The sequence below is a fragment of the Plectropomus leopardus genome, chromosome 13, assembly GCF_008729295.1.
Source record: "Plectropomus leopardus isolate mb chromosome 13, YSFRI_Pleo_2.0, whole genome shotgun sequence".
Taxonomy (NCBI): domain Eukaryota; kingdom Metazoa; phylum Chordata; class Actinopteri; order Perciformes; family Serranidae; genus Plectropomus; species Plectropomus leopardus.
In genome coordinates, this window is record NC_056475.1 from 20,380,893 (window position 1) to 20,406,601 (window position 25,709).

The 25,709-nt window shown below is 40.0% G+C and overlaps 3 protein-coding genes across 4 annotated transcripts; 1 reads left to right on the top strand and 2 right to left on the bottom strand.

Moving 5' to 3' along the window:
• Positions 1-1,004: 1,004 nt before the first annotated feature.
• On the bottom strand, positions 1,005-10,562 carry tpte (transmembrane phosphatase with tensin homology). 2 transcript variants are annotated; one of them, XM_042499097.1, is made up of 19 exons: positions 10,209-10,562; positions 9,655-9,747; positions 9,450-9,530; positions 9,310-9,357; positions 9,055-9,216; positions 8,515-8,634; positions 6,952-7,051; positions 6,753-6,816; positions 6,570-6,634; positions 6,159-6,219; positions 5,990-6,071; positions 5,518-5,606; positions 5,325-5,386; positions 5,152-5,232; positions 3,803-3,908; positions 1,607-1,704; positions 1,415-1,510; positions 1,230-1,300; positions 1,005-1,135 (listed from the first exon to the last, which is right to left on the bottom strand). In XM_042499097.1, exons 2-19 carry the CDS (start codon positions 9,699-9,701, stop codon positions 1,033-1,035), a joined length of 1,536 nt encoding a protein of 511 aa, XP_042355031.1. In that variant the 5' UTR covers positions 9,702-9,747; positions 10,209-10,562; the 3' UTR covers positions 1,005-1,032. The 2 variants fall into 2 exon arrangements, with proteins under 2 accessions (XP_042355031.1, XP_042355032.1); XM_042499098.1 differs by having other exon boundaries at positions 10,080-10,562.
• A 1,546-nt stretch (positions 10,563-12,108) lies between these two features.
• fgl1b (fibrinogen like 1B) lies at positions 12,109-14,717 on the top strand. The gene is made up of 9 exons (XM_042499316.1): positions 12,109-12,147; positions 12,237-12,335; positions 12,610-12,877; positions 13,009-13,168; positions 13,326-13,423; positions 13,553-13,641; positions 13,734-13,859; positions 13,964-14,028; positions 14,324-14,717. The coding sequence occupies exons 1-9, from the start codon at positions 12,142-12,144 to the stop codon at positions 14,502-14,504; spliced, it is 1,092 nt and encodes a 363-aa protein (XP_042355250.1). The 5' UTR covers positions 12,109-12,141; the 3' UTR covers positions 14,505-14,717.
• A 1,336-nt stretch (positions 14,718-16,053) lies between these two features.
• Positions 16,054-24,350, bottom strand: LOC121952555 (thrombospondin type-1 domain-containing protein 1). Its single transcript, XM_042499314.1, has 8 exons — positions 24,118-24,350; positions 23,028-23,144; positions 21,482-21,876; positions 20,725-21,385; positions 18,688-18,849; positions 18,125-18,536; positions 17,493-18,021; positions 16,054-17,402 (listed from the first exon to the last, which is right to left on the bottom strand). Exons 2-8 carry the CDS (start codon positions 23,077-23,079, stop codon positions 16,788-16,790), a joined length of 2,826 nt encoding a protein of 941 aa, XP_042355248.1. The 5' UTR covers positions 23,080-23,144; positions 24,118-24,350; the 3' UTR covers positions 16,054-16,787.
• Between the last annotated feature and the right edge of the window lie 1,359 nt (positions 24,351-25,709).

Here is a 25,709-nt window from a genome sequence, read left to right on the forward strand (position 1 = left end):
GTAAATCTGAAAGTTACATGCAAAGTGCAAATTTTATGTGCACTACCTTGCATATGCACATTTTCTGAACCAAGTGACATGCACTGGTGCACATAGAGCTCAGAATAGTGTACACATAAAATTATCCTGTGCAGTACCTTGCATCTCCACATTTTATGTACCATGTTACACGCTGTGATGCAGGTAAGCTGAGAATTATGTGCACAGCTCAAATTTTCTGTGCACTGCCATACATAGGTATTTGCTATTAAGAGTCATGAGTACAGTAGATTCATTGATTTTTAATACTATACTTGTGAAAGTCACTACTTTTTATATCAGCAGTAAAATCACAGGCCCGCTGCCTCAAAAACTCAGCTCAAGATAGAGTGGTGTGACTTCTGCGCTCTGAGCCCCCATGAGCATAATTGTATTTACCTCTTGTGTCACCATGTGTTCTGGTAAACTGTTCCATCTCACTGAGTACATTTCCATCTGATAAACCACAGTGCATATCCTGTTAAAGTAATTACACATGCTTCATTAGAAAAAAAGTTTCAAACTGATGAAATACTTCTGAGGAGATGAATTAATAATTGCACTGGGGAGCAGTTCAAGACGAGAGGAATGGACTGTGTTAAAAATAAATAGAGTCCAACCTTTAAGCATTATCTTTTCATAAGTTGCAAATGTTTTTTTCTGCTTCTATTTCAGATTTTTTTTTATTCCACTTTTGGACACCCAAAAGAGTGACTATGCATACAGATTCACTGAGACATAACATTATTTAATTCTTTACACATCCTTCATTATAAATTTCAGTTTAAGTGCCATGACTTATCGGAGCAACACTGCAGTCTACATGATTTGACTCAGTTTGAGACCCCGCTGCCCTCATCATCAAACATTTGAACATAAGTTATTTTATGCTTCTGTTCAATTCAAACATTGAAATCTCATTCATTCCTTGAGTATGTACACTACCCCACCCATTATTAAATGTACAACAGCAACAAGCCATTTAATCCTATTCATCTTTCTAAAAGGCTTTTATTAGGGTTCTGAGAAGAACATAGTGACACCAAAGTCCTCCTTGTACAGGTCCCAGGTCTTGGGTTTGTGCGGGTTGTCCAGCTCTTCCCTGGTTAGAATCAGCCTGTGGAGAGTTTCACAGTCAACTCTAGTGTCAAAACAAAATATGGAAACTTTTTGAGTCATGATCTAAATAAATAATTGCATTGGGAACATACTTGTTCTCCTCTATGAAGGAGGTATTGAACCAGAAGTAGAACGGGACATCCTCATAACCTTTCGGAAGACCCTGAGGGGAATGATGACAGACAAAATGAATCATAGGACAATCAGGCTGAACACCAACTCTTAACTCTTTACTCTTAACCGTCGTGTAGTTTGAGAATGAAATGCAAACACTCACAGCACTCGATTCAAACATGACCTTTACATCCCCTTCAACCACAGGCCCGTTCTGTAGGCTGATGACTGCTGCATTACTGCCCACATCAGGGAACACCTAAAGGAAAAAAAAACATTCACACATTCAGCAAATGAATCAGTTTGACAAGATGAGTGTATGTGCAGTGTGTGTGTGTGTGTGAGAGAGACTTACTTTGCAGTTCTCCTGTTTTGCACATACACACTGAAACACCAGTTCTTTCTTCACAATTATCTTCACCTTTAGATCACTACCATCACCTTTACCCACACCTGGGTGAGAGCAAAAAAAGCAGATATTAACACAGACACAAAGAGATACCACATGAAGGATAAAGTTGTTGGTGCCAACTTGGGTTCAACATTGCATTAGTTTCAGTCTAATGGTGTGCTACGCCTTAAAAAAATATAGCTCTATATGAAGTCACGTGGAAAATTAGCCTTCTTGTATGTAAATTGTTTTTGAAGTGTCACCTTATTTAATGAATTCATGTAAAAATGTCCTGGAACCAGCAGCGGATGTGCCCCAATGTGCCTTTAGCCTACCATTGTAATCTAAAGCTGGCACACCCAGCCAAATCCAAAGAAATATGAGTTGATGGCATATTAAAAAAATATTTTCATTTCTCCTCAGACATTACTCTCCCATTTACAAGCTGCACAGTGGAGTGCTTATTTTTATACTACAGGGATACTCTGCTCACTGGCTGATTAAACAGTTTATCTATTCTTTCATTTGAAAAGCAGCTGACAGCCACTTTGGATTGTAATGAAATTATTTCATTATTCAAGATCTTTGATTGCTGTTTCTCCATTTTGAACACCTGTGTGCGGCCTTGGAACTTGTCTTGGAGTGTTTTGCTGCAACATTTTTCTACAATAAACTAAACGCAGTCATCAGAGTTGTGTCACTCATTCAGTGACAGCCAGCGTACCTGGCAGGTTAGTGTTTCTTTTGCTCAGGCTCTCGTCAGCTGAAAGGCTTTAAAAGCCTGAAAGTTGCCAGTATGTACATAAATGCCGGATTTGTGTGTGGCTGGCTGACTCTGAAGTTAGATGTGTTGAAGAAGCTCAGGTGGCACAAATACGTGCAGAAAAAAAGGTGGTGATTTATTAACCAAAAATCACAACGGAAACAGAGAAGAAGAAAAAAAGTCACATGGAAAATGAACAAAAAGCAACTGAGGTAAGAAACAACTGAAAAGAAAACTCCCAGCCTCACAGCAAGCTGCCACTGACAATCATTTCCCCACAGTCTGTGCCCAGGTGGCTTCTTATTACCTCTCCTGGCCCCACCCTAATTGGACTCATCCACTGCATGGGGGTAGGATAAACCAAAAAAAGGAGAATAACTATGAACCTGATTCTAAAAGGCCCACATCAACATTTAACTAGCAGAGTATTTACAAGTAAGCCAGAATCAATAAATCTGTCTCTCAAGGATGAATTATGTTCCCAGACCCTCTATCTGTCAGTCACCAGAGGAACTCAGACTGCTGAGCCCCCCGCCCTCCTCTGCCCAGGCTGCCAGCAACCACACTGACACTGGTGAACAAAGAGCAAAATCATCACTATCATCAATAAACCAGATTGAAACCAAAAGGAAGCAAGCAAACAAAAAAAACACACACACACACAAACCTGGTTTATGAAAAACATATTTTGTAAGAGATTTTGTACATTATAGTGGAGATTAGACAACTAATTGATAGCTTGACTGACTAACAAGGCACAGGTGGCCTAATCAAACTTGCTGTCAGTGACTGCTGTCGGGGATCTGTGCATGTGAAAGGGTTTGAAGAGAACATTTCACAGCTTCCTTTGCATTCTTAATCTGCAGGGTGCATGGCTACCAATTAATTTCAGTTTCATTTTTAATTATTTAATAGGCCTACCTGTGAAGTTTGCAGATGTGCAGCACCTAAATTTGTCTTTAATTTTTTTTTGAGCTTCGATTTTATTTTTAGCAACACTAAGCTGAATAGGCATGTTTGTGTTTGCAGTATTTATTATATTATTTAGTATTTATTCAGTGTAGGAAATCCCTAAACGGAAGTGTCTAGGTCCTCACCGCATCACTGTCATGCGACCGTTTAGCACCCTCTCATGTAGTATTGCTTAAATGAGGCCTTAAAATAAAGAGTGAAAACCTGTTTGGTTTGATCTGAATAACACTTTATGCTTTGGTTCTTGCAAAACTTATATCTCACAGACTGACCTAAATTAATATTTCTGGCTATGCTACTACCTAGAACACTGCATTAAACTACCAAATAGGCTATTACCATTAGTATTTCAGGATTGGGAGGGGTAAAACCTGATGTCCCCCATAGATGGCACCATAGTTATGTGCTGGTTTGCTGGCTTTTACCTGCTATGGAGTGGATGCGGATGCTCTTGATCCTGAGGCTCTGAGGTGGAGGCAACTGTCTGTTGAACTTGGTCTTCATGACCTCGTAGTACCCGACGTACCGGCTCTGTAATTCGTAAAGAACATCTTCACCTTGTATACCAGTGTCTCATTCATTTTCTCTACCGCCATTCAATTCAAACTGTCTTAAACTGTCAAGATTAATAATGAGCTTAAATCAAGTGTATCCAAAATGCATGAAACATACTGTATGTACATAATGTAATATTAAACTGTATTAAAAATAAATATTATATATTATGGTACTGCTAGGGATTGCAGTACCTTTCAAATTATTTTGATGGCATAATGTCTTGTTGCTGGAAAAGTGAGTCCTGTCTATTTGTTCCTTTCACCCCCTTATTTCTGCCATAGTGTAATTTTTCATTCTGCCACTGAGGGGCGCCAGCCAGACGTCTTTCTAATTCTACACAAAATTCCTTAAATGTAGAGCTGCAATGATGCATCAACCTGTTGCCAACTAATTTCATAATCAGTTTAAAGAAAAATAAGTAGGTATTCTCTGATTTCAGCTACTTAATGCTGAAAGTTTACACTAAACATTCAGCATATTGTAATTGAGGCGGTCTGAAAGAACTCTCGACTTTTGAACTCCGCCTGGCTCTGTTCTCAGGATTTAGAAAATCTAGTCTATGATGGGAGGCCATTTTCAAAGAAAGTAGCTGTCAATAATGTCAGTCACTGTTTGTGAACTGCAGTCAAACTGTCAAACTAGTCAGCACAGATCAATTACGAATCACTATTCTGGTACTGCACTGCCTATGTTTGAGGAGACATATTTCAGTGTAATGTTTAACTGTAAATTGAAAAAGTTTGTGACCCCACCAAATTCTTGGATACAGCATCACCCACTGGCCAGAGCAGTATTTGTCATTTTACAGCTAAATGCAGTAACAGAATCTTGGTTCATATTTGATCTCTGCTGCCTGGTTTGACAGTTTCACAAGCAGTGATTGACATGACTGACAGCTGTGATTGCTTGTTTTTTTAAGTCTTGCAAATGCCATTTAAAAAAAAAAAAAAATCTGCCCCATGTAGTACTTTCAGGATAGAGTTATGAAAAATAAAAAATATAACTTTTTGTCATATTAGCTTAAAAAAAGTTATCTAATGTAGCCTTAAATATGAATGTTTTTATGGTTTCCTTACTCCTCTGCTACTGAACATCTGGCTATGGACAAAACAAAACACTGACCTACATGTTTCACAGTCTTTTGACTGAAAAGTTTTAATAAATACCTCCCTAAAAAAATCTTTGTTAGTAAAGCCCCTGCGTGACTTGTTCTCACCTGAGAGGGAGTCTCTACTCCCTGAAATTTGGAGCTGCGACTCTTGTCTGTCCTCCTCTCACCAAAATACTCCAGACTGTCCTGATGGACAAACACAAAAATTAATGCAAAGAAATGTTTGAAGATGTTTCTGCTAATGCATTAACCTTTGCTTGAACAAATCTCACACATACCTGTGCACTCTCAAACTGGTCACTGTCAATTAACCAGGTGCACACCATCGTACCTGTGCGTCCTATGAAAGAGAGTAGTGGAGGGTAAACAAAGGGTAAAAGCAACACATCAACTGTACATAAAACTGATGCTTTGACCAACTCAAAATTCCCTTAAAATGATGATGAAACAAGTCGGAATTTGTGGCATCACCTTTCCCTCCTTTACAGTGAATAGCGATGATGTTCTTGGGATCAGCAGACATCCAATCCCTCACATTTGCTGTGTATTTCAGCATGTCCCTGAGAAAAACAGCAGTGCACACAATCATAAAGACATTAAGATAAGCCGGCAAACTATTGTACAACACGTAATAGTAGTTATTTGTACGTCTGGTTTCTGGATGTGTTTGTAATACTTTACAGAAATATTTGCAGTCAGTGCACATGTCAAGAAAAAACAGTGCAATCATGCTTTTAAAATTGAGATAAGATGTATTGACACCACACTGAGGAATGTAAGAGTCATTTACATTTTGGCTGTGTGAATAATGTCAACATAATGCATCAACATCACTACTGTGATAATAAAAGGCCTTTTCTATAGCTGTAATCTAAAGTGATTCGGTATACAAGAAAAAAAACGGAAGGTAAAAAAAAAACATCATGCAGAAAATGTTACTCACTCCAAGGAGGGCACATTGTGGTCATCAATGAAGACCCTTTCAACCTTGTAGTGGAAGAACTGGGGGTCATATCCTTTCTCACCTGGAAACAAAGGATAGTGTTGTCATGCTGTAAATGTGCATAAAAAAGGGAATGCAGTACATGTGACAAGAGGACGTGTCAACTTACTGCACAGGTTGTAAACTTTATAGTGCCCTTCATGCTTAGTGTCCAGGAACCTCGCCACCTCCTGCACAGGAAGAGAATAAAGAGGTTAAAACGTGTGCAGAAATGTGCTTGTGTGTTGTAAAAAATGGTGCCTATGAATAGATTAAATCTTGAAATTGATGACCGTGTACAGTGTACCAAAGTTGCGGTAAGAATTTTATTTATTTTTTAATATTATTTTTGGGGATTTTTTGCCTTTATTCGGATAGGACAGGTTAAGTATGAAAGGGGGAGAGAGAGGGGATGACATGCAGCAAAGGGCCGAGGCTGGAATTGAGCCCACTGCCGCTGCGGTGAGGATGTAGCCTCAGTACACGGGGCGCCAGCTCTACCAACTGAGCTACTAGGCGCCCTTCGTTGTGTCAGACTTACCCTGATTGGATTCCTGTAGAATGACTGCTTCCCGGAGGAGGGGAAAGACATGGCGATGACACGGTCTTGAGAAGTGGATGAAGAAGCAAATGATGTTTCACAATCAGGCTGTCATTTTTAGTCATCTATACATATTTTCTGGATGAATACTGTTTTTTGCATTAAACAGCATGTAATGACTACCTGTGACGTAGGTAAGGTCAAGGTCAAATCCATCCTTCTGATAACGTCTCTTGTTCTCAGACACCTGACAAAAATAACAGCGATCAGGAGGTAGACATCTTCTCTCTTGATGCCAATTCTGCACAGCTGCAATCCTCCAGAAGAGCTATTGTACATTAGCTATTCACAGTTTGCCATGCATCCATGGTGATGACCTTACCATCCTCCTGGTGACTTTCTCCAGCTCTTTCCTCTGAGCTGCCAGTCTGAAGACCCTCACCAGGATGATTATTCGCAGGAAACGCAAGAATGTCACCACCCTGATGAAGAATGAATGAAAAAATATATACATGTACAATGTTGATGGCGTTGAACATAATGTGCTCAACATTATTAAAGGTCCTTCCAAAAAATAAGGACAAAACAATAATATAGTAGGTTGATGTAAGGGTTTAGGCAATATGGTTGAAATCAATAATACAGTACTTATCAGTATTTTAAGATACAAGTATTCACACTTTCTGATTAGACCTTTAATCAGAAGGAAACTGGGTGGAGCTAGTCTGGGAATTATAGTGAGGTCATTCAACTCTGTGGACTAATTTGCACGTTACAAATTTTCCCACCCTTAGATATGCAATAAAACTAGCAGGAGACACAGTTTGTACACAGTCCTGAGAAAAGGTCTTATCAGGCGATACTGGTGAAAACACCTGTATGGGTAGACTGTGAGTATGTGGGGGCTTGTGTGTAGAATTGAGGGGCATCTATTTGCAGAAAGGGTATATAATATTCATAACTATGTTTTTGTTTTTTCATAATTACCTACGAATAGCAATCGTGTTTTTGTTACCTTAAAACAAAACTGCCTAATTTGGAATTTGGGGTCCACAGCCCATGTCTGGCCCGCACTCCCTTTGTTCTGACCTCCCATGGATTCAATGAGTTCATGCTTATTCTCCTCTGATTTTGAAAGTGCAGTAAAATCCTTCCTGTAATGACTAAGAAGCACAAGTAAAACAGGTGCTGCGTGTGTGTCTTAGGTTGCTGTGGCTTTTAGTCATCCAGTCATGAAGCAGCGAATGAGCCAGTAGCACACACTATTAAAAGATCATTTAGAAAAACTCGGCAAGACAACTTTTTTTCTCACAGCAATAGATTTGTCAGCAGCTTTTCTCGTTTGCAAAAAGAGGGTTGCTGTTTTAAAAGAACATAATATAGCCCGATCGCTATTAAACATTTTAAATATGGTTATGGTTTGCTATGTTTTTAACAATCATCTCTGCAAATTAATCAAATTACTGTTAAAAGAGATTAAAGAGAAGTATTTCAAATCTTTCAAAATTGCATGTTAGATGTAAAATGTTAATTTCCTAACATGGACAGATCCTTTTCCACAGAGTCCACCGTGTTGTTTCTTCAGTAGCCATGAATGGACAAACCAAACACTGGCTCTAGATAGGGCCATTCACATTTTTGCAGTTTTGCCCTGGCCACCATAGTTCTCCTACATGCTTGTCACATAGGAGAAGTTCTGCAGCATGGCCGCTGGATGCTACTAAATCCTACAGACCGGACCTTTAAACATGCAAAATATTAATTTGAGAATCACTCCAGGTACTAAATCTATACCTTTATACCCAAGTTTCCCTGCAGACCCAGTGTACTTTTCACATACTTTTATGATTCTTTATCCACTACAAAGAAGCCAAACACACCTATATGAGCTGTTTGTGGTAACATTACATGTCCGTTAGCTGGGAATGAAATGGCAAGCAGGTACCTGGGGATGAGACTGGATCCTGACAGGTCAGTGAAGGTGTAGATCATGGTGACAACCAGCGTGACCACCACAACACACGCATCTACGATGTTAAGCTTGGAGCTGAAGTAAACTTTGAACCTAAAAGACGAAGCATGAGACAATAAGCTGAGAAAACTGCCCAGATAATGCAACTAATAGTATTTGTCTGAATCTAACATTACTGTAGTAGAAAGTATTTAATCAGTGACACTTCACTCGTATTCTGAGTCATTATGTTTCCCAAGGACCTGTCCCGTACATGCCATACATTTCCTGTTCAGCTTCCTCTTCACAGCTTCCTTTTTAACAGCTAATCACTCTTGATTTCTGCTGACAGGGAACTCTGGGAGGGTTTGCATCACTGGTACAAACATTTCTTGTTCTCATATTCACAAGCGAGTAGCTGTGCAGTGAAAACTGAAGATATGGGTAAACTACATGTGAATATGTTGGATACAGGTTATAATATATATTTTGTAATCTATGCCACTGCATGCAAGGTCCTCCTTTGTCACTCACCCTTCCACATAGACCCGAAGGAGGACGTCAGCAAGAAAAAAGAAGGAGATGATAAGGGACACGGCCTCTATAGCATCTCCAACATCTCTGCTCTTCAATGGCAGGGACAAGTCCACAATCACCAGCACAAAGTCCACTAGGATCAGTATCACTCCAAACACACTGGACAAGACAGTCAGAATTAGTAAACACTACCAGGTAAAGACAGAACCATAATTTGCAAATTCTCCAAAATTCTTTCCAAACTACACTCACCGAAATCCAAAAGACATAACAAAAGGTTCTATCTTCTTCCGGATATTGCTGCAAAGGAGAAAAGAAAGTAATACTTGCCAAATATGCTTCTGAAAAAAAACTGTTGTATACTGTCTGCAGCCAAAACTGTAGAAACTCACTGATACATTGTGTCTGGCACCACACTCTGATCCTTTCCATCGTCAATCTCCACTTTGGCGTCCTCCATCTTTGCAACGTTCCTAAAAGACAGACAGACAGATAACAAATGCATGATAAAATCTTCACAAAAAGTAGCCTGAAAAGTCATGAAACAATGCAAAACAACACCATCACCACATTCACATAGAAAGCATCATTCCTCACCCATTTACACCTGAATCAGACCCTGGGTTGAAATAGACAGAGGACATGGTGTGTGTGTGTCTTCCTTCTCGTTTTGCTCTGAACGTGTAGTTTCTGCAATGGAAAACAAGTGTGTAAAAAGATCAAATTCCCTTATTAGGCATGTTGCTACAAAGTTATATTGTAAAAAAAAAAAAAAAAAGCAGAGGACAAACACTGTGTCCTGTCTTGCAATACAAGTTCTTTCGTACACACATCCACTCTGAAAGAAAGACAAACACTTTTATCATGGTGCAACTAATCAGCATCTAGGGTGCATTAACGCTTCCTGAACTAATCACACAGCAAGTGTAGTGATTAGCCGTCGATGCAAAACATACAAGCAAGAAGTTAAAAGAAAGTCAAGTGACCACCGACAAAAAACAGCGATATTAAACATCACCAACCACTTCGCTTTTCAGCTCCTCTGGTTCAAGCACCTTCCCACCGTCCCTTCTTCCCCTTGGACTGTTTGTTTATCAGCTGAAACCAAATTACCCCCCAAAAAACACTCCAAACTCTCACCGCCTGCTTACCGTTAGGGCTGTCATTCGTGAAATTATACGGGATTTAGTCTTGTGACTTCTTCTTGCGAGGACAAAGGAAGACGGTTCAAAGGTTAACCGGGTAGTTTTTTTCTTTCTGTCCATCCACTATCCCTCTCCGTTTTTGCAAACGTAGCGGTTTGGGACTTCCTGGAGCTCCAACGATCGGCCTTTTTTCCCCCGTCGTTACTCTTTAGTCATCTTTTCTGCTCAAAACTACTCACATGCTAGAAAACGGACCGAGAATCCGTCTGTAGCCCTCATGTGCAGGTCTCTCTGAACCACTAGTAGCGTATTATCTTAAAAAGTAACTAGCCAGCAGGCTGCAGCAGCCCTCTCTCATCTCCGTCCTCTCTGCAACATCTGGTTTTAATTGCACGCGCATTCCCTCACAGCAATAGTCCTCTGCTGGTTTGTAAAGGCTAACCGTAGCTGCAGAGTATAACGCTATAATTGCAGAAAGTAAGAGTTTTGTGTCTGAGATTTGATTTTATGAGCAAATTTTGTACATAATCAGAATGTTTCAAAGTTATATTTCTCGGGTAAAAGTGTCATCCTTTAGAAAAAAGTCAAAACTTGACTGCAAAATCAATGGAAAGGCTAGTTTTAAATTAAAGGGCACTGCAGACTGGGGCAGAATAATGTGTAGGCTATAACATCACTACCCTGGTTAACTGCCATATATTGCTTTATTTAACAGGTTTTTAAAAGAGCTTAAAATAAAGTCATGGTACAAATTGAGGTCATTTTAACATAAAAAAAAAAACAACCAAAAAACGGTAAAACCTAATAAAATGGAAATGTTGTGGATATATGTGTCATGCCAAAAAATAAAAAATAAAAAAAATTAATGAGTAAATCAATTTTTTTTAAACCATTGACCACAAAATTACACAAGGGGGAGCCAAATCCAAAGCACACGTAAAGTCAATTTGCTGTTTTGTTTCACATACTTGTGAAATTAATACTTTTGGGTCTTATGACTGGTGGATGGATGAGAGGATCAATTTCAACACGTTTTTTGGCTCTGATATCTTGACAGGCTTTAATCAACATCTGTTCCCAAATGCCTCTTTTTCTTTGTATTCTAACCTGTATTGTTTGGCAGTTGCTTCATATATTGTAGACATAAATGTATATGTCAGGGGGTACATAGGGGACATGTCCCCTTCAATAGTTATGTGCATTTCCCCCCTTTAAGAGACATTACAGTAGCAGAGGGCTTTTATTGTGAGAAAGACAGAGGACCCCCAACTCCCCCATTTCATAAACTATGCGTCCCCTCCTTGACCTACACTCTTGACTGGTGATATGCACTCTAGTGATCATCTCCATTCTGTAATATCAGCAGATTTATATAGTGTACAATGTATAGGCTAGTGTTAACCACAAGAATGATTACTTTCTTTCAGTTATCACTTTGTATTTTATAATCTGCATTACTTGGAATGATTTTACTAATGTTTTTTTCTTGACATTTAGGCTATATGGTTGAATTTTGAAAGGATGTTGACCCACTCATCCAACTAAACTCTCTGTAAAAAATATTTCTGTGCACTATGTTCTTTGGAAGCACCGTGGTAGAACATGGATTAATAATTTAAGGAAAATATTTTTTTTGCATGATTTTACCTACCAAAAAGGGAAGAAAAGAAGGAAGATGGTTCTTCTGGTATTTAAGGAATGGAGTTTTTTTAAAAAACTTTCTGTCCATGAAAACTTTTGCAGGTCTGAGATCAGCTAATACTTGAATCCTTGATAGAGGAAGAAAACATCAAACTGGCTTGAGTTCAGTGTTTGGCAAGGTTGGTCGAATCTGGATCCTCTAATGTGGACCATGCAGAACCAGCCCTGCCTATAAATAATACTGACACGTTTTCAGAAGAAAAAGAACACTGCACCTGGAGCAAATAAGAGGAGCAAAATGAAGGTAAGCTTGTGGCGCAGAGATTTTTCAGGTTTTGAGAAGTATCTGTTTATTTCTTCAATCTTTAATATATTTTGTGCTGATAATTTCAGACCTTTATTGCAGTAGAGGACTTGTTCCTAAAAGTAATGCCAGGGCTGCTGTTGTTGGCTCTGGCGTTCCCGACCATGGCTTCTTCTACACCGTTGTCAGTATGTAGCTTCTCCTACTTTTTTTTAGGCATCAGGATCTTTGTTTTAGTGATAATACTGAAAATGGAGGAAATATTGTATGGTTCAAAAAGCCAGAATTCCAGGCAGGGTTATCAAAGAAATGTAATTCCTGGAAAGTCCAGAGACTCAAAATAAAATCTGTTTCATACAGTTTGAAGATGCTGCCCTGTGCTTTTACTGGCACCCTTCTAGGTACCAGTACAAAAAAAAGGTAATGTCATGTTTGATTTGTAATTAATTTTCCTCATTTAAGGCAATGGACTCATGTGGGCCAGAAGTTGCAGCTCTCAAGCGCAGCATAAAGAAACTGGAGAACAGACTGTTAATTGCAACTTGGCAAGTTGAGCACTTGCAAAAACACAAATACTTCCGGCCATTTCAGTCTGCTGTGTCTAATACTGAACCTGAAATCGACACAGCCCCCGCTGTAAACCACAACAGCAGTGGGACTTTAGACAGCTCTGATACGACACTGATGAAACCACTTCCGCCAGCAGGAAGCTTAATTGTCCATGATAAAGGTAATAACAGCTCACATTATGTCATAAAAGTGTTCAGGTGTTTAAGTAAAATTACAGTGTGGGATGTGTGAGCAAGTGTATTATGATGATAATCAGCAGTCTTTGAGACCTTTTCAATGCTATCTCTCTAGACTGCTCTGAGTTGTTTGACAGACTGAGACCACCAAGTGGCTTTTACCGCATCAGACCCAAACTACACCTGGATCCTTTTTTGGCCTACTGTGACATGGACGATGGAGGAGGATGGACAGTGTTTCAGAGACGTCGACATGGAAAAGTTGACTTCAACAGGTATTTAAGCAGAGAAACCAACCCACATGCTGGACAGTATATGGAAAAAGTCCCCAAATTCTTGCAAAGCATCAAATTACAGTGTAGTTGTTGATAGAGCTAATCCAGCTGTTTCATGTGAGGTAAAACATCTGTCTAATTTTCTGTCTCACATTAGAGACTGGGTGGACTACAGAGATGGCTTTGGTGACTTCAAACTGTGGAATGATGAGTTTTGGTTGGGGAATGAACAAATGTACTCGCTACTGTCAGAAGGTCAGAAATAATTAAAATCCAAGAATCTCCTTTTATATTTTAATTTTGAAATAGTCTTTTCTGCAATGTTCTGCCTGATTGGTTGTTTTCCCCAAAGTTTTGCGTCTACTGTATCTCTTTACCCTTTAGGTAGGAACCTGGTGAAAATCGATCTAATGGACTGGGATGGGAAGAGGAGTTATGCATTTTATGAGAACTTTAGGATCACAGATGAAGCAGTAAGATAAACAATTTTTAGAGTTCTGTTTCTTGGGTTCAGAGGAAACTGCAATTCTCACCTTACCTCACTACACTCTAATGCCTATTTTAGGACAAGTATCGTCTCCAGTATGGGCTGTATAGTGGGCAAGCTGGAGATGCTCTGAGTGGTGGTCGGGGGATGGTGGAGCGGTGGTCTGCTTGTCTCGGCGGCATGCAGTTCAGCACCAGAGATCAGGTTAGACATTGATGTTTTCTACCCATAACAATTTCTAACTGTCATGGCAATGTGTAGATGATGATGATTGTGTTAATGTTAATCATGGTGATGTTCACTGACAGGATAACGACCGCTATCTTCAGGGTAGCTGTGCTCAGGAGAATAAGGCAGGTTGGTGGTTCAACAGGTGAGACCTTTCAAGTCCTAGTGTGTATTACTGTTCCTATTCATTATCTTGAGTTTGATCCATTTTTGCAAAAGCATTACCACTTTTCTGGAAATAAAGTTTGAGTTTCTGTACTCTGGATTTGTTTCACCCGTTGAACCAAGGAAAAAATCATACTGGTCAAGCTTAGCTCTTTGTTAAAGTGCACTTCTTCATGTGCACTGCAGCAAATTCAATAGCTTTAAAAGCATACACAGAGGTTCACATTTGCTTTTGGAAAATGCAACATCTTTGACATTTACCCTCTTATCTACAGATGTCATGCAGCCAACCTAAATGGAAAGTTCTACCGCAAAGGGCAGTACAAGGGACCAAATGACAATGGTGTGGTGTGGGGGACCTGGAGAGGCCTTTGGTATTCCCTGAGACACACCACCATGAAAGTGCGGCCTCTTGTTTTCTTGGATGCCATGGGCAGTGGAGCAGGAGAAATGTAAAACATCAGGTTTCACTTTTCCTTTTATGAAATAGAATGTAGTAAAATACTGAGGACAAAGATTGATGTCATGTTTAAATTCGTTGTATTTGAACTTCTCCCTTTGCTTCATCATTTGAAACTATGTCAAATGTTGTATCCACTATTTTCCAGTAAGCACTCATTTCTATAAAGTGTATAATATTACTCAAACAATAAAACAAACAGCATCTCAGCCACAATGCCTCGCTGACGTTCATATTTGACTGTCCTCAAACTTTGTTACAACTGCACTGCGCATTTTGCAGAAAACACATAAAAAATGCTTACAGAGCTTAATGTTATGTAGATAATTGTCCCTAAAAAGTAAACTGCATCATAGTGAGAGTGGTCCTCACAACTGCACAGTTTTGTACAGTGGGACATCACTGCATGATAGAACAGCACATTCAACATCGCAGAACAATAAGACTAAGCTGTCTTCTGTATAAGTCAATGATAGGGCTTATGTGCATTCTGCACACTGTAGGTCAGGTTAAACGACTTATGGTAAATACTGTACCAGTAGCTGATATACAAAGAAACTTATAAACATTCTGAAGACAAAAATATATTCAATTATAATGTGTATCAAAATTTTAAATATTAAAAACATTCCAATGAAATAGAAAAACCTGTTTGAAGCAGAAACTTAAACTTTTTTTTTCAAAAAGTTGTGCTCTCCTTATAGGTAAGCAAATTTCCCAAATCTCCAGGGCTCAGTTGTGCAAAAGTAATCTGACTGGATTTCAGCTGTAGGATTGGATCAAATCTTGTTTCTCGTTTTAGTAAGATTGGTATACCTTTGATTGAAAAATCAGGATTATCCTGATCCCAGTTGAAGGCTGGATTCAGAGTGGATTTCAGGGTCAAAATGTAGTAAAACTTTCGAATTGGTCAAAAATATATCCTTTTTATATTTTTGGTTGACTTGTTTAAACATTAAGTAGATAAACTTTACATCAGACTACCCATTAAGCCTTTCAGTAATTTGAATTTAAAAGAAATTAAATATTTTGTCCCCATAAAATAATCCCCCAAATAGCTGTCAGTATTAAACAAAAAATATTTAAAGTTACAGTACCAAAGATCTCTGTTCCGTTCTCTTTGGTGGCACTTGTGGCAATTAAGTCTTGAAACCATGCTGATGAATTTATTTACTCGTATATCAAACATCCATTTCCTAATACTGCAAATGCAACATCTTTCATTAGTTAGCCATATGCTCACTTATAACTGTGTAACCTAATTCAGTGACAGACAGTGACTTAACAGATTTTAATTTCAATGAAAATCTTTGAGATATGATAATTTCTTAAATTTTTATTTGGCGCTTTATATTATAGTACTCTCTAACTATTGCATCCTCAATGCAATTTTCTGTCTCTTCACATAACTCTCTTAAAGTGACCCCACACTGAATGTTCGTCCTGCTCTTTTCAGAGTCAGCAGCCTATATTGTGATATGTAGTCCCATTTAGAGCACTGGTCATTTTTAGTAATCTTGAAAAGTTTGTATCTGGATCAGGGTGATCAAAAATAAAAAAACCAACAATGCTTTGCAAAAATGGTACAACAGTCAGATGAATTAACTGATCCTGGATAGCAAAATATTAGATACCCAAATGTGGGTCATTTTGATCTAGATTAAATTCTCTGAACAACTGGGCCCAGAATACATGCCATGTTCACTGATATATGTCTGTGTTTAATGGACTCCAAATCAAAAACACATATTTCTCCTCTGACCTGTAGTGCTGTTTGTTAGTCTAGATTGTTTTGGTGTGAGTAGCCAAGTGTTGGAGATATCGACAGTAGAGATGTGTGTCTTCTCATAAATATAATGGAACTAGATGGAACTCGTATTGTGGTGCTAAAAAAAAAAAGCTGTTGTATGGAAATGCTCATAACAATGTTTGTGGATTATCTTGAGCAATCACGTAATGATTACTGGCAAAGAGACATTGCTGCTGTTATTTTAATTGTACTTTTGGGCGTTTTGAGCACCACAAGCGGAGTGACATCTAGTTCCATTAGATTTGAAAGAGGGCATTTATCTGTATGTCCATTATCTCCAACACTCAGCAACTCACACACAATCTTGACTGATAAATAGAAATACAGGTGAGAGAAAAAAAAAATGTATTTTGATTTTGGGGTTAACTGTCCCTTTAAGATTAAATCACAGCTATAGCAGAAAGGATTTAGGTTAGGAAAAAATGTAAATAGCAATGACAATTCCTCCCTGGACCAGTGCTACAAACCTCTACTCCTCCTCCCCTAAATATGCTGAGGACAGATCTAGGTCCAACATCCTCTGCTCTGCCTCACTCAGTTTGTAGGGTGAGCCGCCACTGCTGCTGTAGCCAGACATTGGCAGAGAGTGGCAGCGACCCTTCCTCTGCTCCGATGGCGGTACACTAAAGGTGGAGCTGCGCTGCCGCCCTTTGACCCCAGAGTACGACTGAGCCTCCTTTAATTTTCGTGCTAGGATGTTCCTCTGGATAGGCGATGGGCCGCGTCGGTTCCAGTTCTGCTCAGCGCGCTCGGCCCGATCAACACTCAGACTGGCGGGCCCTGCAACTGGCCCCCCGATCCCTGAGATTCCCTCTCCACCTCTAATCTCACAACTCCTTTGTCTTTCCCCAGTGCCACCGAGGTCTGCTGATATGCTGTTTGTGTTGGTTCCTGTGTGTTTGAGCTCATGGTTGTGAGAAGGAGCAGCTGTCTCTACGCAGGGCTTCCTCTGGTCATTTCTCTGGGGTCTGGATTTAGTCCACTCTGGGGCCCCGTGCTCTGGAATGGGGTAAGAGCTGTATGGCTGCCTCTCCCGTCCTCCTTTAGTCCAACAACTTCCTTCAGGAAGGGTCCGAGATCCCACCTGAAAAGCACATTTGATCTTTTTTAATGAAAAAGGCTGACACAAAACTACACAAATATATGAAAACATAACCAAAGCTAGACAGGCGACCTGGGTCATGCTCCTTTCTCTGAACACTCTGGAGTGTGCAGAAGATAGAGGCTGAGGTTTAGTGTCATTAAAACTGGAGGTCCGACGGAAATTTGGATTCTTATGAAACGAGTTTCCTGCATCTCCCGCTCCTCTGAGGCCTGATAACCCACTCCTCTCCACCATTTCCACCCAGTCAGCAGTGCGGTCACGCCATTTCGAGCTCCCCCCACTAGCATGAGCAGAGGGACCTAAGACCAGCTCCACCCTGGGACTCCGTCTGTCCGAAGTGACCCTTGAAGTCTGCAACGACTGCTCAGAAAAGGGAGCTGCAATACGAAAATGATTGTGGTTAGCGTCGTCCTGGAGGCCCAAAGGGAGTGTGGGATGAGCGAATCCAGTTGGTGTAGGAATGGGGGAAGTTGTGGGCGAAGCAGATGTCTCAACCACTGTGTCATGGACTGGGCTTGAAGAGACATGGTACAGCTGTGTGGCCTCCTTTAAACCTTTCTTCTTCATCTCTTTCAACTGCTGCTGAGCCAGTTTGTACCTGGAGAGACAATTATATTGTTATTTATCAGACTGGGAAGCAGCAAATAAGTTTGACTGTAATGTAGTCTGTGTAATGAAAGAAAACTATGTTGTAAACATACCCAAATATTGGCGGCAACATCTTCTGACCCGTGGGGGACAGTCTCTCTGGGTCTTGTGAGATAGGTATCACCAGGGGCTGTGAGAGAGGCTGAATCCCCAAGGGAGGCCTGTCTTTCTGTCCTACACCCATGCCCCCCAGTGGACCATGGCCATCAGACAGACTGGGTCTTTGGAGGCTGTGGCCACAAATGGAGGCCTCATCAGAGAGCTTGCGTCCGCCAGGTGAATGCATGGAGCCTCTGCGGACGGAGCTGCACTGAGGGGTCTTGCAAAGCTTTCTCCACAAAGTCACCACAACTGTAGCCAGAATCACAGCCAGGCAAATGGAGATGCCAGCTACAACGACCATGTTACCACCTAGAGGCGCAACGCCAGCTACAGTGGGGAGGGATGGAGAAGGAGCAGGCAACACTGGAAAGAAAGGCAGACAATTATTTTCACAGGTGAAGTATGCGACACAGGGCATCTAGATTTATTTATGTTCTAGTGAAATTCTGCAGAAAATCAAGGGACAGACAGAGTGAAAAAGAAAAAAGACTACATAAGGGGTGAAGAGACTAACCCACACAGTCCTCCAGTGAACAGAGTGACTGCTCCTTCACCATGCCAGTGCACTGCATCCCTCCCACACCTGAGGGCAGCAAACACTCACGCATTCGCTCCCTTATGCCCTCTCCACAGCTCGCACTGCACACACTCCAGGGCAGCCAAGGGCCCCATGACTCTGCAGAAAAACATATCAGTAAAAAATATTAAATGCAGATAAATAAGAAAGTGTACAAGCCTTAAAATTGTGTTTTTAATAGCAAGGTCATGCAAGACTGGGATTATTGTGAAGGAATAAAAAGCCAGCAGAAGCATAACAAATTGGACCCTACTACAAGGAGCTGAAAAGGGCTCAACCATCCTATCACAAGACATCAAACAGTTAATGTTTTATCCCTGGAGTAGATAAAGCGAGCACACAGAGACACAAGCAACTTGACATTGCAATGGATTTGTGGCCTACATATATTTGTTGGTGTTGAACATCATGATTCTTATGAATGACTTGGTTGTGCATCTGCACCAAAAATAAAGATAATTGGTTATGTACTGAGGCTGACACGTCAGTTTGATGTCATATGCTGTATATGCACTTTACAATTTGTTACACTGGAATTCAAGGGAATGTACAAGGGTTATGATGACTATTTTCTGTTCTGTGGTAATATACTGTGCTGACACGGATTTCCTGCATTTAAATGATGAAGCTCAGTTTGCACAATGCATCTTTTTAATCAAAATTTCTGTGTAGGAGCTCTATCTGACTACACTGATAATGTGTGATCTGGTCATGCAGTTGGGACATATTCGGTCACCCCTTATGTCACACTATAAAAAACAAAGATGACAATTTTAGTCATGCATGAACTAAAATAGCAGTTAGTGATGTGATGTTTATTTTCTGTTCCATTTGTAATTTTGTAATTATGTACTTCTAAGCACTTTACATACTCAACATATTATACATATTTTACATCATTACATTTGTTTATACTGGTGTGAAACTGAAAGATAATTCACATATTTTATTTTGGATTTTTACTAATGCACATTTCTTAAATTTTATTTTATACTTCTTCATTTATATCTTTACTAATTCTTATTTTAATACCTTTAATTTCTACTTCTATTATTCTCTATGCTTGGCATCAGTGACTGTACGAACCACTATTTCCCCCTGGGGATAAAAAAAATAAATCTGATAATAATAACTTTATAAAGCTGTCATCTTTTTTCATAATGTACAATCTCAACCGGATATTGCTAGTTAAAAATATGGAATGATAGTGTGACAGTAGCTGTGTCCGAAACCATCCCCTATCACGGATATAGTGCACTATATAATGTGTTCGCCATTTTGTAGTGGTGTCCGAATTCTCTGCTGTAAATTTCATCCACTATATAGTGCACTATAAAATGCCGACAATACACAGCAAATTTGAGTGTACTTACTATGTATACTACATTCAGCTCTCGTCTACCACAATGTAATGAGGTCGTGCATTTCCGGGGGGAAAAAAATTCCAACGTAGTGTCCGAAATCTTGTTTGGTTATTCCCTATATTGTGCACTATTTATTACACACTACATAGTGAATAGTGAATAGTACAATGAGGGGACGGTTTCGAACATAGCTAATGAGTCAGCAAACACAATACCAGCACCATGAAACCAATGCAGCCAAATGGAGTGAAGTCATCTTTCATTATAATTTTAACGTCTGTGCTTTTCGTAATGTGACATGTCAAGATGCCTACTTGAAAAATGCCACTTGCCTGCTCTTTAATGATTAAAGAGCAGTTGTATCACCCAGTTGTATGGCAGCCTAGATTGGGCCCAGATTGCCGTTTCCTCCAGGGCCCAGATTGATACAATCCACAAGTGGATTGTATCAATCTGTTAAAATCTGGATGAGTAAAGCAACTCTTTCCCTCTCTCAAAATTCAGCTCTTACTGAAAAAAATCACTGCACCGGTACTGATCTGACACAACTGAATGACATGCAGAAAGGAGTATGAATGTATTCTTGACAGCTGCCAAATGTGAATCTCACCTGCACGCTTGTGAACCACCAAACAGGTTTGTGCAGGACTAGGAGAGCGACTGAAGTTGAAAACAAAGCGAAAGCAGTACTTATTCCTCCCTGGGTAAAACACAGAACAGTTGAATTCTGTCTCATTCTCTCCCTGAGTCAGCCAGTTAAAGGCCAACAGCGGAGACGATGGCTCCTCTGGTCCAAACCCCACAAGTGCTGTTCCAACTGCTTCCATGCTGGAGGAAACGGCAACCCCTCTCCCACCACCTGCATCCTTATACAGCAATACTTTCCCATTGATGTGAGCACAAGGTGGCGTTATTAGTTTGACAGTCATAGTCCCTTCACAGCCACTCCTGTAAGCATTGGGGTTTTCCACCAGCAGCTTATAGGAGAAGATACGGGACAGGTAGAGAGGTCCAGAGCTCTTCACATCCTGCGCTGCATGAGGAGACCGTAGAGCCACTCGTATGAAGTCTCTCTCTGTGAAGGGGAAGGCACAGGACAGCTCAACACTCTGGGAACGGAGGGGTTTGATGGGGTGTCGTGTGCGTGCTTGGACCTTGTCAATGCTGTTTCGTCCTATCTGGTTGTACTCCATGTAGCTCACTTCCAGGAAGAGAGCCGAGTCAATGCCGCTGGAGCAAGCCTGAAAGTGTTCATTAGTGGATATCCCAACCTGAGAGAGGCAGAGGAAGAGAACTATGAACAGTCATTATTCTGCAGCACAATAAACCAACTTAGTGAGTAAAGTTTGAGATCTTGTTTGTCTTGCCTGAAAAGATCCTGAGTGGTTTGCGGCCCTGTCTACTGCGATGTGAAAGGTGGGCCACTGCACCTGCAGTTCTGAACTCCACCACCAGGCAGTGCTCTCTGCGCTGCTGTCATGTGTGCCATTCTCATGAGAAACGACAGAGATGCTGGTCTGCCTCAGCAGGAACCGGAAAGTTCCTGCATACAGGAAGCAAGAACAGTTGAACTCCACCCTACCGGCCGGTTGGTTGTTGGGGAGAATCCTGGTGAGAAGGGTGGTGTTGGTTTCTGTGTTGACCAGAGCGAGGCTCATGTTGCGGATGGAGGTGCTGTTGGATTTTGTGCTGAAGTCCACAAATACACTGGCGTTGCTAAGGGCAACGTGGAAGGAGGGCCAGATATTGAGCCCTGCAAAAGCTGCAGAAAGGATACACAGAAGTGAGATAGGGCAAAGGAGCGACCACTGTACCGATCATACATGCACCGTGCATGCGCAATAGGTAGACAATAAACAATAAGCCGTCCATCACTGAGCCCATACGATGTGTTTCTGGCTCAGTTTACTGCAGTCATTCAATAACATGATATTATCTAGATATAATAAATCCTAAAATGCCACCAAATCCTACACACTGGACCTTTAACCAGACAATTTTACCAAAAATATCCTATACCTAAACAGATTTTAGGTTTTGGTGGCATCTAGCATTGGGGCTGCTGAGCTGAAACTTCTCCCATGTGCCAAGTGTGTAGAACTACAAATATACAATGGGTTAAGTCAAAATGCAAATGGCCCTAAAAATCTACAGCCAGTGTTTTTATTTGTCCTTTTTGGCTTGCTACATATCTGTATGTAGATATAAATTCTTATTTTCAGATGATTATGAACTGATAAAAGCATAGTTGTTAATTGCATATGCTATTTCTGCTGATAAATGCCCTTAAATACTACACACTGGAACTTTAATGTTTCATCTGTATGAGAAGTCAAATGGGAAAGGTCATTTTTTGAAAAAAATTACATAACAATTACGGAGGAAATGTAACCTAATTGCTATGCAGTGTAACTTTTGACAACATAATTGTGCATGATGATACCAAAAAAGAAAAAAATATCCCATGTTCAATAATATAACACTAAATTATGCATCGGCTTAGTGGTGCCAGTGGTTCAATTTTAATGACCACAAAGCCACAAATGATGACATTTACTCAATAAAACTAAATAAGCTCAGTTTTCAGCACATACAATGTAGGTATGTTTGAGTAATTTAATGCAATATCAGTACTTAGGGAAAAAGTAAAAATGTTGCAACACAGTAGCACATTATTTCAAGAGCTATTGTGCTATATAGTGAGTAAATCCTGTTGTGCAAACCTCACATCCTCACAAAGCAAAGAGGGTGTGGGAAGAGGAAGAGGCTGCCCCTCCAATACTCCCTTCATTCTTCTGCCTTTTCCTCACATCCTGTTTAAGTTAACATGCGTTACCTTGATCTACTGAATTGAAAATGACAGTGATGAAGACCAAACATGTAGTCATGTTATTAAAATGTTTTAAGACTCACCATATCCCATGAGTGCCAGCAGGAAGGGCAGCAATGAGACAGCCTGTGGCATTCCGATGTCCGTGCCTCTGTTTTCTCCTTCACCACATGACTGTCCTCCTCCAACATCCCTGACCTCTACAAATCAGATGCAAATCACAAAATGAAAAAACAAAACAAAGAATCCACATGAAGGCAGCAGGCAACAACAAACTGTGCTTGTGGAACAGGGTCAGGAAGATGTAGTGCACTGATCTGAGGTATGAAAACAGGAAGGCTAGAGCATGGAGCTGTGACCATAAGTTTTTTAATTTAAGAGTGGCGTCTTCCTCTTCCTTCCATCTTCACAATGGGCAAGGAGAGCTGCCATTATGTAGTTGCCCATAACAAATATTTATGAGGCATACAGCCAAATCCTTGTTTGGTTGTTTTTAATGATTTTTTCCCCCCACTTTTTGTTTTCCTACTGTTTTCTTAGACAACAATAGACTTTTGGCTTTCTTAGAATGAAAAAGGAAACTTTGAATTGATTTGATTTTTTGCATTGAGCTGCTACTACAGTATATAATATTCCTCATATTATAGTTTACATTTCCACTCAAATGTAAACTATTGGGGTCTACTTTACACAATATGGACTAATTAAGGATGCAATTAAGAAAATCAAGTTACTTGAAAGCACTGTAGCAGGGTCAAACAACTTTCTTTGTATGAAGCCTATACTAAGATGAAGAGTTCAATCATAGACTGTATACAGTCTACAGACTACAGTATATAGACTGTATACAGTCTACAGACTACAGTATATAGACTGTATACAGTCTATGAGTTCAACAGAGTCAACTTCAACCCAGATTGTTAGCCTAGCTTTAGGATTTTGACTAATTTATCCTCAGCTCAAATGAAACTGCACTTTGGCACCAGAAAGGCTGAATTTCATTTCTTTGAAAATATTTCAATAATAAAACTCCACCTCTTCAAATTATGAAGCTTGTACATTATTCTACAACTGGCTGCGAATTAACCTACGTAAAATTTAACAAGCCTTCTGGCATATGCTGGTCATTAACGTCGCATTTTTTAAACTGGAAAATAAATCGGTGGTACTCACATTTCTTGTTGACACAGCACAGCATTATTCCTCTCAAATTCCCTACACAACATCCGGCAGCAACGGTCCCTCCATGTGTTTTAATACATTTCTTATGATAAACTGATAAATTGCTGCTGGTTTCAGTGATAGTCGGTGGGACGAGCGTCACAGATCAAACACAGTTCTCCGAATGCGCGCGCCTGTGTTCAGAGCGCGCGAGAGGGAGATCCGCTCACAGTCACTTCACGGTCAACAGCAGGGCGTACTAAAATATGATGTGCTACTCGCTATTTGTGTCCCCTCAAACGTACTGTGACGTGGTGGTATACAAACCAATAGGCTACTTTCTTTCGTGAACAATTCAGAGATTAATGAGAACGATTGAGAAAATACTTGAAAAAAACTAAACTTTTTATTATCCCAACCTTATGTTTCTTTTTCACAAAATATTTTAATAGCTTGTTTACGAATGCCTTTTCCATTCATGTTTTGATGTCTCAAAATGTATATTAATGGGAGCATTACCATACAAGATTAAGCAAAACTAGTTTTCATAATGGTTGTGAACCTCTGTGATACAATTGTTACACATTAATTTCCAAAATATAGATTCTCTAGTACAGAAGTGCCATGAAGCATCTTCCCAAGCAGGTCCATTTATAAGAGTTGATTTTGTATAAGGGCATACAAAACAAAAACACAACTTAAAGACCCTTTTGTCTTCTCTTAGTTTAAACATTGCATCATACCGTGTAAAAATGATATTTCAGCAGATTGTTATCAGTTTGAACAACAGCCACCTGGGGCATTAAAAGATTGTGGAAGGTGACTACATGGAGAAATATGTGAGATTCAGCAGATAATCTATCATCCACTCCTTCAAATGGCAGTCACACATAAATGTTTTCTTATGTAAACGGCTTGTTACATCTAAAAGAAACTCATGATATAGTCATATGAATATTCAGACAGAATTGACACTGTGTATTCCAATAGGCCTGGGAGGCACAAACATTGTAAACAGCAGAACCATTCATCTCACACAATCAAATTCATCTAACCCTAACCCCTAGCCCTAACCCACCCTTCAAAACTCCATTGATGAAAGGAAACATTATTGAGATTTGGGCAGATGACTCCCAGCCATTCAGGATATTCATTAACTTAAATGCACCATTAAGTAAAGCCATATCAGCATGTAGGAACAGGACCTATTTTGTTTCGAAAAACCAGAGTTAAATGTCACGCATGAGTACTTAATTATTATGATCAGACCCTCCGCAATTCAGGTCTGGAGATTCCTTGAAAACAAATGAGACTATCGATAAGTGAACCACATGGCAGGGTAATCTAATCAGAGCTTTGCAGGCCTTCATTTTACCTCCAGAAAGAGACAGCAGAAAACAGCAAGCTTCTACGGAGATGAAACAACCTTACTGCTCAGCTCACTTCACATTGGGAACAAAGGACTGTTCAATTGTGTGTGTAAAAAGCCCTAAAGGGACACAGAGATTAAAAATAAAAGAACAGTTACGCTCCCAGCAAAAAGTATAACGTTTAAACATGAAGCTACTTAGACCAGGTGGTATTTATTACAATATGCTCCACAT